This window comes from Akebia trifoliata, chromosome 5 (assembly GCF_017979445.1).
Source record: "Akebia trifoliata isolate Shusen 1 chromosome 5, ASM1797944v1, whole genome shotgun sequence".
NCBI classification, from domain to species: domain Eukaryota; kingdom Viridiplantae; phylum Streptophyta; class Magnoliopsida; order Ranunculales; family Lardizabalaceae; genus Akebia; species Akebia trifoliata.
This window is the reverse complement of record NC_141379.1, coordinates 556564-573378: the sequence shown is the minus strand read 5'-3', so window position 1 is coordinate 573378 and position 16815 is coordinate 556564. Positions and strand designations below refer to the sequence as shown.

At 36.6% G+C, this 16815-nt stretch overlaps 2 protein-coding genes across 2 annotated transcripts; both read right to left on the bottom strand.

Moving 5' to 3' along the window:
- Window positions 1-321: 321 nt before the first annotated feature.
- On the bottom strand, window positions 322-7202 carry LOC147400762 (glycine--tRNA ligase, mitochondrial 1-like). Its single transcript, XM_086441773.1, is given in 10 exon segments — window positions 322-774; window positions 898-1303; window positions 1398-1478; window positions 1577-1636; window positions 3494-3718; window positions 3828-4022; window positions 4909-5026; window positions 5228-5610; window positions 6686-6918; window positions 6921-7202. Coding segments are annotated over 10 exon segments (2073 nt in total). The 5' UTR covers window positions 7060-7202; the 3' UTR covers window positions 322-541.
- A 3647-nt stretch (window positions 7203-10849) lies between these two features.
- LFY (floral meristem identity control protein LEAFY) lies at window positions 10850-15346 on the bottom strand. Its single transcript, XM_086441772.1, has 3 exons — window positions 14802-15346; window positions 13087-13424; window positions 10850-11298 (listed from the first exon to the last, which is right to left on the bottom strand). The coding sequence occupies exons 1-3, from the start codon at window positions 15226-15228 to the stop codon at window positions 10927-10929; spliced, it is 1137 nt and encodes a 378-aa protein (XP_086297898.1). The 5' UTR covers window positions 15229-15346; the 3' UTR covers window positions 10850-10926.
- Window positions 15347-16815: the final 1469 nt, after the last annotated feature.

The following is a 16815-nucleotide window of genomic DNA, read 5'->3' as shown; positions in this document are numbered from 1 at the left end:
ATATGAAATTTTGTTTAAAATGCATAATTATTTTGTCATCATGACTTAATATTATTGCTTGCATTTTATTTAAGCAGGTAATATATTAGTTTTAGGATATTTTATGAAAATGGCAGAAAAGTTTGTAAATATTATTGAACCAATTATTTACAATATTTGCGAAAAATGGCCATGTAATATTTCATAATTATTTTCTTTTTATGAAAATCGATTATCTGACATCCGGTCACATTTGCTATTTACTTATGGGTTGAACTAATGAAAAATGAAAATAAACACGCAATCCAGACAGTAAGGATTGGTTTTTTTTACCACGGTCGATGAATAGTAACAGGAATGGTTTCCTTTTCCTTTTCTTCTAAAATGGTGAGAACTATAAACGTACGTATCCCAGTGTCGAAATAACAGAGACGGAGAAGATCGTGCAACTACAATTGTTGGTTCATGCACAAACATATCACATAAAAAGAAAGAAAAAAGAGAGTAAAATGGTGAGATTTATTTACCTAACACTAATGAGTGGCCTATAATCAATCATTATTCATTCATCCGCTGAAATGCTCGAATGGGTTGGGTATCTCCATTGCACATCTGCCCAAGTGCTTTGTCCATCTGTAACTTCCTTCACTACTGATGCCACCTCTTCGACATTGATACGGATCTGATCCTTGCTGTCTCTCTCACGGATCGTCACTGATGTTGTTGAATCAACAGTAATGGCCAAGGGTACTCCGAGTTCATCAGTTCTTGCATAACGTTTCCCTATTGAAGTGCCTGTAATACACAACCATACGATCAACCACATAACCCATGCTATATGTGTGGCATATTTGCATGATACATACACATATATAGTATATGTGTCACGCATGATTATAAATTCTTTTAGTTGCGTACCTGTCATGTCAATCTTGTGAGAGATCCCACCCGCGGTCAATGATTTGGAGATTTGTTGGGCTACTTCTTCGTACTGCTGATTCTGAACAAGTGGGAAGACTGTACATTTGATGGGAGCCACAAGTGGGGGGAAACTGAACACATTCAACTGTTCATCTCCCGCTTTACTTGGCCTCATGTAGAAGGAATGCTCATACAGACAATAAATAATCCGTCCGATCCCAAAAGATGGCTCAATAACTGAAGGTGTGAAAACCCTTTGGTGTTCTTTCTTTTTTTCCTTGGATATAGAAACCATGTTAGACTTAATGGCCACGTTTTTCCCAAGAGTGCAGACTTGGAACTCCACCTCCCCTTTGGACTCCAAAGCGGCTTTCATTTCCATAGCTTCTTTTACATCCATGGCCTGCAAAAAAATTCAGATATAGGCAGAAATGTGGGTTTGCTGACAGATTTGACCCATCATAGCTGTCCACATGGAATATTCTTTATAGGTTTACCTCCAAAGCTTCAACTACTTTCCTTTGATCACCCTTGAATGCGAGACCCAGCTCCTTTTTCACTGGGGTTATAACAAGTTTCTGAAGTTGAACAATGTGAAAAGTTTGCACAATTACATTATTGTAACTTCATATGATAATGATGTGTGTGTGTGTGAGAGAGAGAGAGAGAGAGTAACCTCCACTTCTCTAGGCTCTGAATACTTCTCATGAGCAACTAGAGGGACACCACTTTTCTCCTGTTATAGAATAGTAAACAAACTTCTTTTAGTGATGTAGTATGGTATCTTTGTGTGTGTATCATAAAATGAGGACATTATTTGATAAGTATTTCTCTACTTGGGCCGGTCTTCCATTGTTATGAAGTACCATTGCATGAATAAAGAAGTAAACAAGTTATAGAAAGAAAATGCAAGACCACATGTTTTGAGTTATTACTTTCATTGACCCTGTAACTCAACCTACATAGGGTAGAGTGAGGTTGACAGCTGGCATAAAATATTAGGGGTGGTTAACTGCTCATAATTAAAGAGAGGTCGCATGGTGTATGTTATTTGCTGATGTAGTGCTGTTTGATGAAAATGGATGTGGAGTAATTTCAAAATTAGAATTATAGAGGATAGGAACTAAGAGTTTTAAGACAAATAGGACCACAGGATATATATATATATATAGGGAAATGTTCAGCAACAAACATTTTGGCAAAACATTTTTCAAAACATGGGTTAGAGGTTTTGGAATGGGCTGATTTTTGGTGAGGATGATCTCTACGGTGAGGAGATCATCATAGACATCATCCTCACCAAAAATCAGCCCATTCCAAAACTTCTAACCCCATCAAAAATGGTTTACAAAAAATGGACGGTCCACGATTTTTCAACTTGTAAACATAGGGCTAGAAGTTTTGGAATGGGCTGATTTTTGGTGAGGATGATCTCCTCACCGTAGAGATCATCTTCACCAAAAATCAGCCCATTCCAAAACCTCTAACCCATGTTTTGAAAAATGTTTTGCCAAAATGTTTGTTGTTGAACGGGACCCATATATATATATATATATTGTAACTTAAGCATGGATAATATAAGGGATGAGACACTAGTTAAGATTGACAAACTGAAAATATAACAAAGAGACTACTTCCATCGGTTAGGTTCAATTGTCATTAGTGATGGGAGAGATTGGTGAGGATGTGATAAAATGGATGAGCACTTTTGGAGGTCTAAATAATAGAGGTATAACAATTAAATTAAAAGGAAATTTCACAATATAGCAATTAACGTATATGTGCTTTATGGGAGTTGAATGTTGGGAACTCAAGAAAAAAATGTCCACAAAATATGTGTAGCAAAGATGAGATGGGTGAGTGGTAAGTCTTGGAAAGACAAAATTAAAAAAAGAGAGCACTCAAGGAAATTTAAGAACAATCCAAATAGAAGATAAATGAAGGAACATTGTTTGAGATGGTTTTGGTATTTGCAAAGAAAATTGATAACAATGACAATGAAGGGGTGTCCTAACATTTGCATGGTCTGGGCTGATGATAGATTGTTGTTATGGGGCAAATAAGAATAGAACATATGGTCAATGATATCAAAACTAAATTCATGATTAAATTTTTTTTAATGACTAGTGATGATGAATATAAATGTGCAAAAGCCCAATCAAGCCATGGCATGTGCAGGGCCTACTGGTACATATATGCCTTCCTGCTCAACTTGATTAAATTCCATAATGATATAAAAATCAAAACGTGTAGTCTTTTCTAAATGTCCAAATTGCTTTTGAAAGCTAACAATCTCATGAATTAATTTTATATTCCAGATAGTCAACCATATTATTACATAATAAAAATGAAATCTCAGAAAATAATAGATGAAATGTGACTGGGAAAAGCAACAATGCAAAGGACATACAGTCAATTCTAGAAGTAAAGAAAGCACGTAATTAATGCAACATTCAAAATATTTGCTAATTAATAATTTCTTTACAGCTCCACCACCCCTCCCCACAAAAAAATCAAATAAAATTTTAACGTTTGCAGGACAAGTCCTATAAAAATCTAAATATCTTCACTTAAATTTTGATTATACTCTTACCGTATGAGCGTGTAGGTCATATGCGGATCTATCTGCAATACCAACACATTCAATCCAGCCATAGGAGCACTCAATCTCGGCATCCCAACAGTCTGCGGCATAGTGGGCCATTTCGTTTGCAAGATGCTGCCGAAATCGTAAACGTTCCTTGTCAATCCCAAGGCATGTGAGGAAGAGGTAGACCCTCCCAATGAAGTAGCCAAGTGTTTCATTATTCACAATTCCCTGAGCAATAGAGAACCCCACAAAATAACATAAATGGATCCAGCTTTAAATATAAAGAGAGAACCCACAAATAAAAGGGTAAGTTAAACTAGAAGCAAGAAAAACCAACCCTTGAAACTGCTTCACCAAGGTGAAGTCTCTTGGCTTGGTGCCCTGACATTTGTTCTTCCCTTGGGAACATCAAGAACTCCAGATTCACCACCTCACTATACTTCGGGTGAGATTTGTCATCAGGATCAACAAAGTGCTCAATCTCAGCTAGTGTAAACTCACGAACTCTCAAAAGGCCTTGGCGAGGAGATATCTGGATATACCGAAGATTGATGTCAGATTTGGTCCTAACTAATTAATTTTATTTTCCAGTTAAAAGTACATAGGGCATTGGGGAGAATATTACACCAATAAATGAAAGAAGCAAGAAATTCAGAAAAGGAGAAGGATCAGAAAGGCTAGACTCTCTAACACCCGATGGACCCAAAACACTGATTGGTCCTAACTAATTAATTTTATTTTCCAGTTAAAAGTACATGGGGCATTGGGGAGAATATTACACCAATAAATGAAAGAAGCAAGAAATTCAGAAAAGGAGAAGGATCAGAAAGGCTAGATTCTCTAACACCCGATGGACCCAAAACACTGATTGGTCCTAACTAATTTTATTTTCCAGTTAAAAGTACATGGGGCATTGGGGAGAATATTACACCAATAAATGAAAGAAGCAAGAAATTCAGAAAAGGAGAAGGATCAGAAAGGCTAGACTCTCTAACACCCGATGGACCCAAAACACTGATTGGTCCTAACTAATTAATTTTATTTTCCAGTTAAAAGTACATGGGGCATTGGGGAGAATATTACACCAATAAATGAAAGAAGCAAGAAATTCAGAAAAGGAGAAGGATCAGAAAGGCTAGACTCTCTAACACCCCATGGACCCAAAACACCGATGTGTCCACACATTTTGCTCCATATGTTGAGGGGTGAATTTTTAATTACATGAATTCATATTAAGTACATAATGATACTTAATATTACGAAAACCTTCTCATATAAGTTACTCGCATCTTCAACTAAGACCCAAAAGTCATCACCACATCCATCTCAAAAGAACATGATACAGAGGGCAAACAGAGTTGCATGGGCACAAACGCCCACATGCACACACACACACACACACACACGCAGCTCAAAACCTCATTTCTGAAAGCCTGACCAATCTGGGCTGCGGCGAACGGGAGTTTGTTCCCGTTATAATAATACAAGTCCTTGAAGTTCACAAAGATGCCTTGTGCTGTCTCTGGGCGCATATAACTGCAGCAAATCAATTAAAAGAAACTCCAACAGATGTAAATAAACAAATGCAACATACAAATATAGATAATTAAAAAAATGCGCAAGAGGGGGGAGGGGGGCATCCACATACAAATTGGGAATAGTTGAATCCTTAAAAAAGAAGCCATTTGCAGCAACCATTATGATTAAATGAATGAATATTCAAAAACAAATTCTTACCCAGGGATCAAGCCAGACGGACCTATCGAAGTTTGAAACATTAAATTGAATGGGTAAGGATCGGAAAGAGGATTCTTAGTATCTGGAGCAGTTATGGCATACTCCTTGATCTTTGCACCGAGTTCTTCAGCAGAGAGATCATCTAGGACAGCAAGAATGTGTTTCAGCTCCGTTGCCTTCTCTACAGGCATACTGAGGTCCTTCTCAAGCTTATCCTTGCAAAAATCTTTTAACAAATGGTCTGCACGGTAACATGTTCCAGTCTTCTCATCCTTAACCATTAGATCGGTAAACTTATCAACGTGACCTGAAGCCTTCAGGACAATTTCAGGTGTGACACATGGGCAATCAACTTCCAACATGTTCTCCTCAAGTACAAAGTGCTGAGGCAAAAAAACCAACGATCAGCTACTAGTTCACCACAAACAAACGAATGCATTAAAACATTTTCCCCAATGTAAAGAGGTGTAAATTAGTGATCACAAAGTAATTCGAATCTAGGACGTAATTTGACTTCTCTTGAGCAGTTTCGAGAATGACCCATTGTCCAAATCAACAAAAAAAAAAAAGTACTCACTAAGGACTTTCAAAGCTAAAATCAAGATTTCCACACGTGTGGTTGAGTAGTCAACAAAAACACAAAATACTCACTAAGGACTTTCAAAGCTAAAATCAAGATTCCCATGTGTGTGGTTGAGTAGTCAATTTAGCTTTCGAACATTTTGTAGGACCTTGAACTGTCATATATATATATATATGTGCAAGAAAGGAAAATTTCTACAAGCAATAATACACAAGGGTAAGGAACGCATGTTCAATGATGGAGCTTGGGCAAGTTCAATTTTTTCTTATATTTTTCTTCTTTTTGTTGTTGTTGTTCTCTCTGGTTCAGAGATCGAGGAAATTTTTTTCCTGGCCCATCATAGATAATCAAGATATCTCACCAAGTCATATCGGCATCATTCATGAACTAGACGGTATTAACAATCAATAGTGAGAACCATGAGGTAACGTAAGTTCTGAAACAGTGTGAGTTTTCAGGTTTGTTGAGTGTTTGATTAAAGAGTTCACTAAATGACATAAATTCATTGCCTGGTGGATCCAAGTCAAGCTGGGAGCTTTCAAACATCAATTTAAATCACAAAATTTACATTTCTACTTAATTTTGCTAAATTTTAATATGTTCAAGCAATTGTTCCATTAAAGTGTTCCCATTTTTTTTTTTTTTCCTTTTTTGAGAATCTCGTTCAGATTAAAATCTCCCAACTTTAATTACAATTAAAAAATAAAAATTGCAACAATAGCATACCCTAGTTGGATTAAACCCTAACGAAAAACATAGAATTGAAAATTGAGCTATAATTGAAGATAGCTAAAGTGCTAAAAACACAATCTCAATTCTCAACGTGATTTCTAATAGAAAACCTTAACGATGCAATTTAGAATCATCAAACTTACCTGACGCCAGAAAGCCAAAACGTTAGACTTAACGGCGCACCCAGGCGGACCATAGTCGTACAAACCAGCAACGCCACGATAGATCTTGAAGGACGGGATGTAGAACAAACGCCGTTCAAGTGTATTAACAACAGCCTGACGGAAAGCTTCTCTGTTAACGGAGTTACCGTTGCCGCTACTACTAACGACTGTCTGGAGCTGCCGTTCGATCGATGTTTTCTCGAGCTTTAAGAATTTAGGGCTTCGACAGCGGCTTCGATCTCGGACTTGGCAGCTCGGGAGGCCTTTAGATCCCTGACGGCGTTAGCTTGGGCGTCAACAGACGTTTGTTTCTCCGCTAGAGCTCTACGTAGGACTTCTTCAGTGGCATCCATGGATGATCGATTTCTACTGCTGACGTGGATTTACGTACGTCTAGTTAGAGGAGAGAAAATACCAGAGATTGGTTTTGATAATGCGGAGAAAATGAGACTATGAGAGGGAGAAGAACGAATGCGAGGACTGGATAACTCACCTAGCAGGAATGAAAGAATAGAATAATGCTAAAGTGACCTCAAAATTGTACCTCATATCGCACATTCTAACGTAAAAGTGTGTAGGAATCGTAGATACTTTTCATCGAGATACGACTCAGAAAATTGCTATGGTTGTTACTCACTTACACCTCAATATGTGTGATATGAGGTACAAACTTAAGGTCACTCCAGCCGGACTTGTAAGAATAATGTGATTTAGATATGAAAAGAAAAATCCATCACAGAAATTAGGAAATATTTAAAAAGAGATAATTTTAGGCACAATGGCTTGGATTATGGCTTACTTGGCATGTATTGGGGTGTGGGATTGTGCTTGGATAATGGCTTACTTGGCATGTATTGCACTTTTAAAATATACCCTCTCCATATTTTTGTTAAGGAAAATGCAGGAGTAATAATGAAATTGACATAGTTTCACACATTGTTGGTGTGGATGTGTGCACAGAATCATATATGTTTTTCATTGAGATACGAGAGAGAAGCATTTATTGTTTTGTCCACACGTGTGAAACATGTCAATTTCAATGTTACTCCAACATGGCCCTTTTGTGAATATTTACAATATCCTGTGTTTTTAAGCTAGTGAAATGAATCTTGACCTTGGTCTTCTCTTGTAGACTAAGTTGTGACAATTTAACTTTTAAAAGCTCAACTTTTGAAAGTTAATTATAACTTTAGTGTATGGTTGGCGCAGAAATAAGAAAAATAAAAACAAAATTTGTGTTTTCCGGGAGCAAGTTGTATGCCTCCCTCTCTTTCTTGTTAGTTTTGATTTTCAGGAGCTATCAATGCACAATACTCGATCGAAAAGAAGCATTATTGATGAGCTGAAGATGAACACAATTAACACTAGAGAAAGATAAATAGTGTGTGTGTGTGTGTGTGTGTGTGAGAGAGAGAGAGAGAGAGAGAGAGGACCAATCACTCTCAAAGATGGAAAAAAAATAAAGGAAATAAAAGAAGGGTTTCGATCAATCCATTAACGACGGATGCACTGTTCGGATTGCAATTTGATTTTGGTGATGATGGAAAGCTTTGAACTATATCTCATGGAGGTCTGAATTTTGTTGTTGTTGTATTTTTTTGTTGATGTTAACTAAGGGGAGGGATGCGAAATGAGAGCCATCTCACGCGAGTGACTGCATTTCTAGTTCATATTCTTTCTACATCACACACACACACACACACAAACAAAACGACTTAATGGATGATTACCATTGAAATATTTTCAGAAGTTGTGAAATGAAGAGAGTTGTCAACTTTCACCCCTCTTGTGGAAGTTGAAAAGGTCTCTTTTTAGAGAGTTTGCGGGTTGAAAATTGTCGTCAATTATGCTTTCCAAACACACATTCTCATCCAATTGGCACGAGTTCCCAACTTTCACGTTCAACCTGCAATTTTCAAACACATCCTAATTAAATGACAGAGATGGCATACTCAACCTCTAGCCAAAAACATTTGGATCGTGTGTGAAGCAATAATTGAGTACAAGAGTTAACTAGCGCAAGCTAAAGATTGTGTGTTTGGAAGGTTCAATTCATGGCAATTGCAATTTGCAAACTCTTTAACTTCTTAAAATTGGGGCATTTCAAAACCCTCGTCCTAATGGATGAGAGATAATACTATTCACTTGAATGAGTAACAAATTATCTCTCGTCCTATAAAGCTTTCTCTCGCCCCTTGACTCACTCTTTTTTCATCGTGAATGAGCTTCAAATTTGAAGTGATGTTCATTTTGAGTCTTCAATGAAAAATGTAATCTCTCTCGCTTTCTCCCTTGACATGAAATATGAAGACTTATTAGAACTTCATATTATACAAATCTTGTCTGCAAGATACAAGGGCATTTTGATCACAAACATTAGTGACTTTTATTATTCTTTTGTGCGTGTGTGTGTGTGTGTGTGTGTGTATATGTGATTAATCCATTATTTTTAATGATTAAGCCCATTTGATATTTGAAAATTGTTGGCGTTTTTTTGGTTTCTCGATCTTCATTTATGGATTTCTCACGTCTTTGTGATGGTTGATTTTGTTTATTTTCCTGAATATATTTGATTTTCATTTTTATCATCTTCACTTCTTAATTTCATACTTTTTTGATATTTCAGTATTCACAAATTTCAACTTAGAATTTTCTCTACGGAAAATTTTCATAGGTAACTAAACGTTGAATATATAATTAATTCTCATTGTCAACTTACAAGAGTTAAAATCTTGAAAATCCAATTCTCACAGTGAACTTATACTTTCTGACACACCCTTGATTTTATTCAACATCAAACCATAAAGGTTGAAGCCGATGCATTGAAGATAAAGTCGAATAGATTAAAAATAATTTTATGAAGAGAATGTTGAGGAGCTAAAAAATGACATCATTCTCAAAGAAAAATCAAGATTTTAATTTTTTGTCTAGAAGTTGAAAATTAGGGTAAGTAAAATTCATTAACCCAAGAGAAATATCCTCAATTACAAAACATGTGAGTACCTCAAACATTCATCAAAACGCAGAGGAGTATAAAGCTAAATAACTCGTAAGGATATCAAATGTTGTTTTAACAATATTCACTTTTCTCTCGTTATTACAAAATAAGATAATAGTATTGATATATAATATACCTTGGTAGTTAACTTAAAATAACATTTTAATCTAGAAAGACGAACATCAAGTTTTATCAAATTCCTGCAAATAAATATTGAAAATGGAAGAGACTCTCTCTTTCTCTCCCGCCCTCTGTCATATTGCGGGATTTTCCCACTCTTTATCGATCGTCAATTAGAACATCAAAAACGTGCTTTTGAATGTCAAAAGCTCCCCTTTAGATGCTCGTTCAATACTCTAAGAAATCTGAAGTTCTACATCGAGGAGAAAAATTAAAACAAAACAACCAACCAAGAGCCTCCCATCACAAGAAACACAACGTGTTGTTCTCGTTGGATCCTTTTTTTTTTTAACTTAGGATCAAATACAGTGTTCCGTTCCTATAAAATAGGAATGATGTCTATGTGACACACTCTAGTTGGAGTTTAAGACACCTCAGGCTCCTAAGTTGTGCACGCATCCCAATGTCTTTATTCTCCTACCAAATCTTGCCAAGTAGACATTGTTCCTATGCGTAGCAACGGGACACCATACTGAATCACAACTCTTTTATTGATCGATATTGCATAGTTTTCCCACATTCTTTTGGATTTGGGATTGGAACTAATCTCTACAACCTTGCCAAGTTTCTCAACGGGCAACAAGGTAAGTCAAGAGCTGAGAACTCTTTCCCTCATATAAGTTCTTGGACATTCTACTTCTACAAAAACCACTTCTCAAGTCCTTATCCATCATCAATATGAACTCCAAAAAAAGTGATTTTGAATGTCAAAAGCACTCCTCCACACACTAGCTTTTGTTGCTCCAAGAAATTAAAAGCTATAAATCGATGGAAAAATGGAAAAACAAATACGTAATAACAAACCAAGAGCTTCCCATCACTAGAAACACAACAAATTGAACGATCACAGATGCAAATAAATCCACTGTTGACCAAACATCCACCACCTGATACAATTAATTAGCAAATATATTTTAAAACATTAAACACTTTATCAAATCCAAACACTTACCTCCCTAAATCACATATGCTTAGGGTGTTATAAGATACATCAATATAAAGTACTTCAACCAACTAGTAACACCACTTCGTGCATTAGAATTTAAAAGGAGTGGGCAATGATGGCCCCCCCTGCACCAGGGGCAGAACTAGAAGCCGCAGCATTGCTGCGTTCTGCGTGGCATAGCTGACGTAGCTTCGTGGGTACGTACCATATAGCAAGGCGTGGGTGGGTATTGAAAATGCCATCGATGTCCCAACCTTGACGCGCCGCCATTGTAACGAGAGGCTTGTAGCAAGCTTGTCTCCATGCGCCCACGTTCTCGCCTCTCTCCTTGAAAGCTCTTCGAAGCGCATTCGACGCGTCCTCGTCAAGGCAGTGCAAGGCGTAGCAATGCACGTAGTGTCGCATTTTGGGTTTGTTAATGTAACTTGCACCAACCTTCTTTGCGTATCTAAACACTTGGTTCGTCACCTGTACGTACACATGTGTGAGAATGTATTGTTGAGTTAACTTGACACGGTGAACATAATTTCAGTCAAACAAATTGTGGTTGGAGGGCATTTTTGAAATAAAATTAAAAACGACAAAGATTTCATTTGGGTCCACACAAGATCGTCTGTGGATCTAAAGATTTAGATTAATATTCTTTCGTACGTGTATACTTCATACATCCAAATATCCAGTAGATCTTATCATCTTCTCATAATCTGCAACGCCGTTGGACACACATGAGTCCAACAGCAAAAAAGAAATATAAACGTTTCCCAAAAATTCGCCTTGTACTTCAACCAGCTAAAACGTCGAAATTTCTGGAAAAAGTATGCTTTGATAGAGGTTCTCCATCAAATCTTACACTAATCTCTAAGAAAATCTGGTTGTTTGTCTTGGAGAGCCTCAACAATGGGTTGAGGTTAAAAATGTCAAACTTTGATATTTTAGTAATTCGAGAATGCCACGTGCCACTCTTTTATAGTCAACTGTTTTAATATCCTATCAAAAGTTGCCACGTAGACACCGTTCAAAGATCCTGATTCTGTTTTAAAATGCTCAAATAAATCAAGAAGCCCAAAAATGAGGCTAAGGAGCAGACGGTGAGGCCATATATTATGGAACGTGGAATATTTTGGATGGACGAAGAAAACTTTTTCCAATGTCACGTGACTCACAAATATGTCAGAAGAAAGTTTATAACTTTATACTGCCACACCGTTTTTCGAAAGACTCATGAATCATAAAATTATAAATAACCCATGGATAAAGAAAGAGAACTGATATTGCCACACCAATTCCTATAAAAATCATTGTTGAATCACACATAATTAGTGTGGCGTTAGCAAAAGTTGGTGTGGCAATAATAACTCTCTAAAGAAAAAAAAAATCAACTCAATCGTTCATAAAGTGTCGATTCTAGAAGAGCATTTCTCACAAGAGTTTTAAACAAAATCAGAGAGCTTGCAAGAATAAATGGAGGGGCGTTGGAAGCACTATTTAAATTTGTAGTTAGGTTGACTTTTGTCACTTATTTTTTATGGAAAAATGAGCAAAAATGATTTAAAAACTAAATATATAAATTAGTATTATTTGTGATTAATATAAATGTATTAGACAGGAGAATATTATTGAAGTGACCTTAAGATTGTGTCTCATATCACACTTTCACAACGTAAAAGTGTGTAGGAGCCGTAGATGTTGATGATCCATTAGACAAAAAATAAGACTAATGCTGCTGGAGTGACACCAACAAAGACACAAATATTTTTTACTTGTATCTCATAAAAAAGTATGTATGATCATGTGTAGCATTGTGTCACCCTTGTGCTAACCCAACACGAGTCATGCTGGCGTGATAAAAAAGAGGACACAGAGGTGACATGGTGGTGCGTACATAACCATAAATGCTTTTTCGCAAGATATGAGTAAAAAGCATACTATGTGCTTGCCATCACGTCATTTGTGTCACCAGTGTCTTCGTTTGTATCATTCCAGCATTAATCCAAGATTATTCCTCATCAGCATATATCACACTTTGGCGTCACGAAAATGTGATGTGAGGTACAATGAAGGTCTGATCAATTTGAAAAAATTTCGATATCCCAATTGATGTACGTTTTAATGTTACTTCAGCATTATCATTGAAAATTTGAGCCAATCTTTAGGAATTCTGTATGTTTTCTCTTATCTCAGCCGTCTATATAATGGAGAGCTACAAAAGTTCATGATGACAAGTAAGAAAAATAAAGTTGGGTTAACTGCAGTTACCTTAGTTGGACACTTTTCACCTCTCTCCTTTGCGATATTCTGAACTCGAATCAGAAAATCTCGGCACTGTTCGTATAAATGGAAGAGATAATCAAGACCGTTCTTTTTGCCACGTGCCACCTCCCCAGGCTCCGTCACAATAAACGGATGCTCTCTCTGCCTCTCACAACCTCCACCTATCTCATCTTCATCTTCGTCCTCCTCTTCATCTCCTCCCTTCCTCACCACCTTTCTTCGCCTCTGTTTCTTCTTCTTTTCTGTAGCGACCACCTCGCGTGTACCTCCTCCTCCGCTCCCCATTGTCTCCTTCTCTTGTTGAACTGGCTCCTCTGATAACCCTAATTAATCACCAAAAAAATTTACAACTGTTTCATTGACCATCACAACTGTCCAACTGGACCAATATTCAGTTTGATTGGTTGATCTTAATCATTGTATCTTGCAATAAGAAAGGTTATCAAATGAACGGCTGAGATTAATTGTTTTTTTAGACGAGGAGCAGCTTTACATGGGTTCTACTTATTTTTTCAAGAGGAGGAATATTTGGCATAGCTCCTTTAAATTTAAACAAAATTATTTTGTGACACTTACACCTTTGACCTTGATCCAGTTATCCAAAAGACCTTTTTAGCTTCTATTGACCGATCAACTTTTACTTATAACACAACAATGTAAGGAATAGACCCATTAAATTTGGGGCATTTTAGAATCACACCTGTTAAATTCATGATATTAGATTCACCCCCACGTAAAATATAGGATTAGGTTTACACTCCTTGATGGTAAGCCAAAATTACTTTTTTTTTTTTTAATTTTATATTTCACTCGGAATTTTGATTAATTTAAATATTTGAAGAACATTTTAGAGGGGAAAAATCAAAATTTCATCGTTACATCATTAAGAAGACATAACATAGATGGTCAAGGGGTAAAATTTAATCTTGAATTTTGCAAGGGTGTGAAATTAATATCACTAATTTAATAGAGGTATTTTTAAAATAATTTAATTTCAAAACGATTGGTATGTTGTTACTAGTTAGCAAAAGTTGGTGTGTCAATAGAAGCTCTCTCTTTTTTAGCGTTTTATACGCCAAACTTCAACTGCCTCATCAAATGAAATATCAATGATTGAGATCCCTAGCAAATCAACTGTTCTACATGATAGGGTTAAAAGCCCAAGAAAAAGAAAAAAAAAATACAAAAAATGCTCAAATCCAACGGCTAGAAATGACCTAGCTGGATGATTTTCGTTTCTTGTCTGCCTATAGGCCTATAGGCTAGTGAGCATAAAGAATGCGCCACATGGCGAATAAAAAAATGGAAAGTAAAGTAACTAACCTACTACCGGGTCTACAAGGTTGGGACTGTCTCGTCGATGTGGTCTAGTCAACAAGTCCCAGGAACCCTTAAAAACACAAATTTCCTACAGATCAGTATTAAGAACTTATTACTATTTTTCTAGAGATACGTATCTTTAGCATCTGAACCGTATGTTTGATGGAGAGTACGTGACCATGAAAGTTGGATGAAAAAAAATTATATCGATCCTTCTAAAACTAACGATCTTAAAGAAAAAACATAAATTTCCTAAAGATCAGTATTGATGAATTAGTTTTTAAAAAAATATAAAAAAAAATTCTAGAGATCCGTATTTATTGCATCTCAACCGTCTGTTTGATAGAGAGTGCGTGAGTAGTGAAAGTTAGAAGAAAAACCTTCCTGTGAGAGTGCATCGAGAGCGTTGGTTGTGTCAGCCGCGAGAAGGTGGCGCCGCCTCAAGTCGTCGTCTTCGAGGCGGCGTCGCTCAGCTCGAACAGCAGCTTTGATTCCATACCTCTCACCAACAAGTAGGTCCCACCGAAAAATCTGAGAGAGACTGCTCATCATCTCGTCGAGTTCCTCGTCTTTCATGTCTAAAAGCGTGCTTACAGTGAACCCTAACTCAGCTATCTTTGCAGCTGTGTAGTAACGGATACCGTACGCCTGAAAGAAGTCTTCGATTCCTCCCAACTCTCTCGAAGGGATAGTGTACGCCGGAGGAGGAGTTTGTCCTCCTATTGCTTCAAGTAGGCGGTTGTGTGGTGGCCCCACTCCTCTTGGATCCCACTTGAATAAGCTTGCCGAGAACGCGTCTGGATCCATCACAACAAGTCTTACAAAACAAAACTCTCTCTCTCTCTCTCTCTCTGTTCTGGCTTGCTCGCTCGCGTTTTAAGAAGAAAATGGTTCAGCTGCGTCTGAAGAATCGACGGTTTTACGGTGGCGAATTTACCCCTAGCTTTGTACCAAATTACGAAGTCTATACGACGCTTTTATTATTAGTGGAAAGTAAAAAAAAGGCGCTTTTCTTCACTGAACGAAAGTACTCGTGCGGGGCATGGCATGGCATGGCATTAATGTATGAATATGACGAATTTACCCACTTAATTTCTGATAAAATCTTGACTATTTACTCATTGGTAAAATCCAAATTATTTTTCAATAGGAGAAAATATAGGAAGAAAGTCCACTTTAATAATCGATCAAAGAATCAGAGTAATTCGGTGAAAGTAAATATTTACAAATTATTAAATTAAAGATTAATTTAATTGTCGAAATATATTTACAGACACAAATTACATGATCAAAAATGCCAAACAACACCAATTGAGATAAAGATCAAGCAAACTTAAGAACCCCAACACTCCATAACAATCTAATAGGGATTGGATCATTAAAATACGATTCGTTTTGAGTTGGGTGGGGCATTTGATGTAGGGCTAAAATAGTATTTTACTCAATTAATCAAATGGGTGTTAATCTTTTTTGTAGTAGGGTAGGGGACATGGCTCATCCATCATAGTTGGGATTTGGGAGTCCTATTCTAGAATAGGATAGTGGGTATGCACCTTTAGGAGGATAAACATAAACTGTCACTTCATCTAAAGAATTTTCAAGGTTAATTTAGAGGTATTCCTTATTGATTTTGATGAAAATTAGATATACCAGAATAGGATAGTGGGTATGCACCTTTGGGAGGACAAATATAAACTGTCACTTCATCTAAAGAATTTTGAAGGTTAATTTTGAGGTATTCCTTATTGATTTTGATGAAAATTAGATATACCACCCTGGTTTCAAACTGGACGACCCTTTGATTTTGATTTTTCATGGTAAAGTCCTTGATTTTTCTTCTTTCCCTAGCCCTCATTATCGTCAAAAGCTAAAAAATTTTAACCTATTTTATCTTTTACAACCTCTTGCCAAACCTTGATTTTTAACTCCACCTCTCTCTCTCCTCTCTCTCTCTCTCTCTCTCTCTCTCTTCTCTCTCCTTATATATATATATATTATATATATGAGTCAGATTCGATAGGCAACACATTTGTCTAATGTACCTTAAAAGATTTGGATTAAACTGATTTTTGTTGAGGATGATTTTTACGGTGAGGAGATCATCCTCACAAAAAATAAGCCAAATCTGAAATTTCTAAGTCCATCAAAAATGATTTAAAATTGTGAATCGTTGATTTTTTATCGAAAATGTGTTAACCACTTTTGATGGATTTAGAATTTTTGATTTTTGGTGAGGATGATCTCCTCACCATATTAATCATCCTCACAAAAAATCAATTTAATCCGAAACTTTTAAGTCACATAAGACAAATATGTTGGTTCCACGTTGGCTACTGAATGACACCTTATATATATCCTACGGGTTGGTGAGATAGCCAAAAATACACCTTAGAA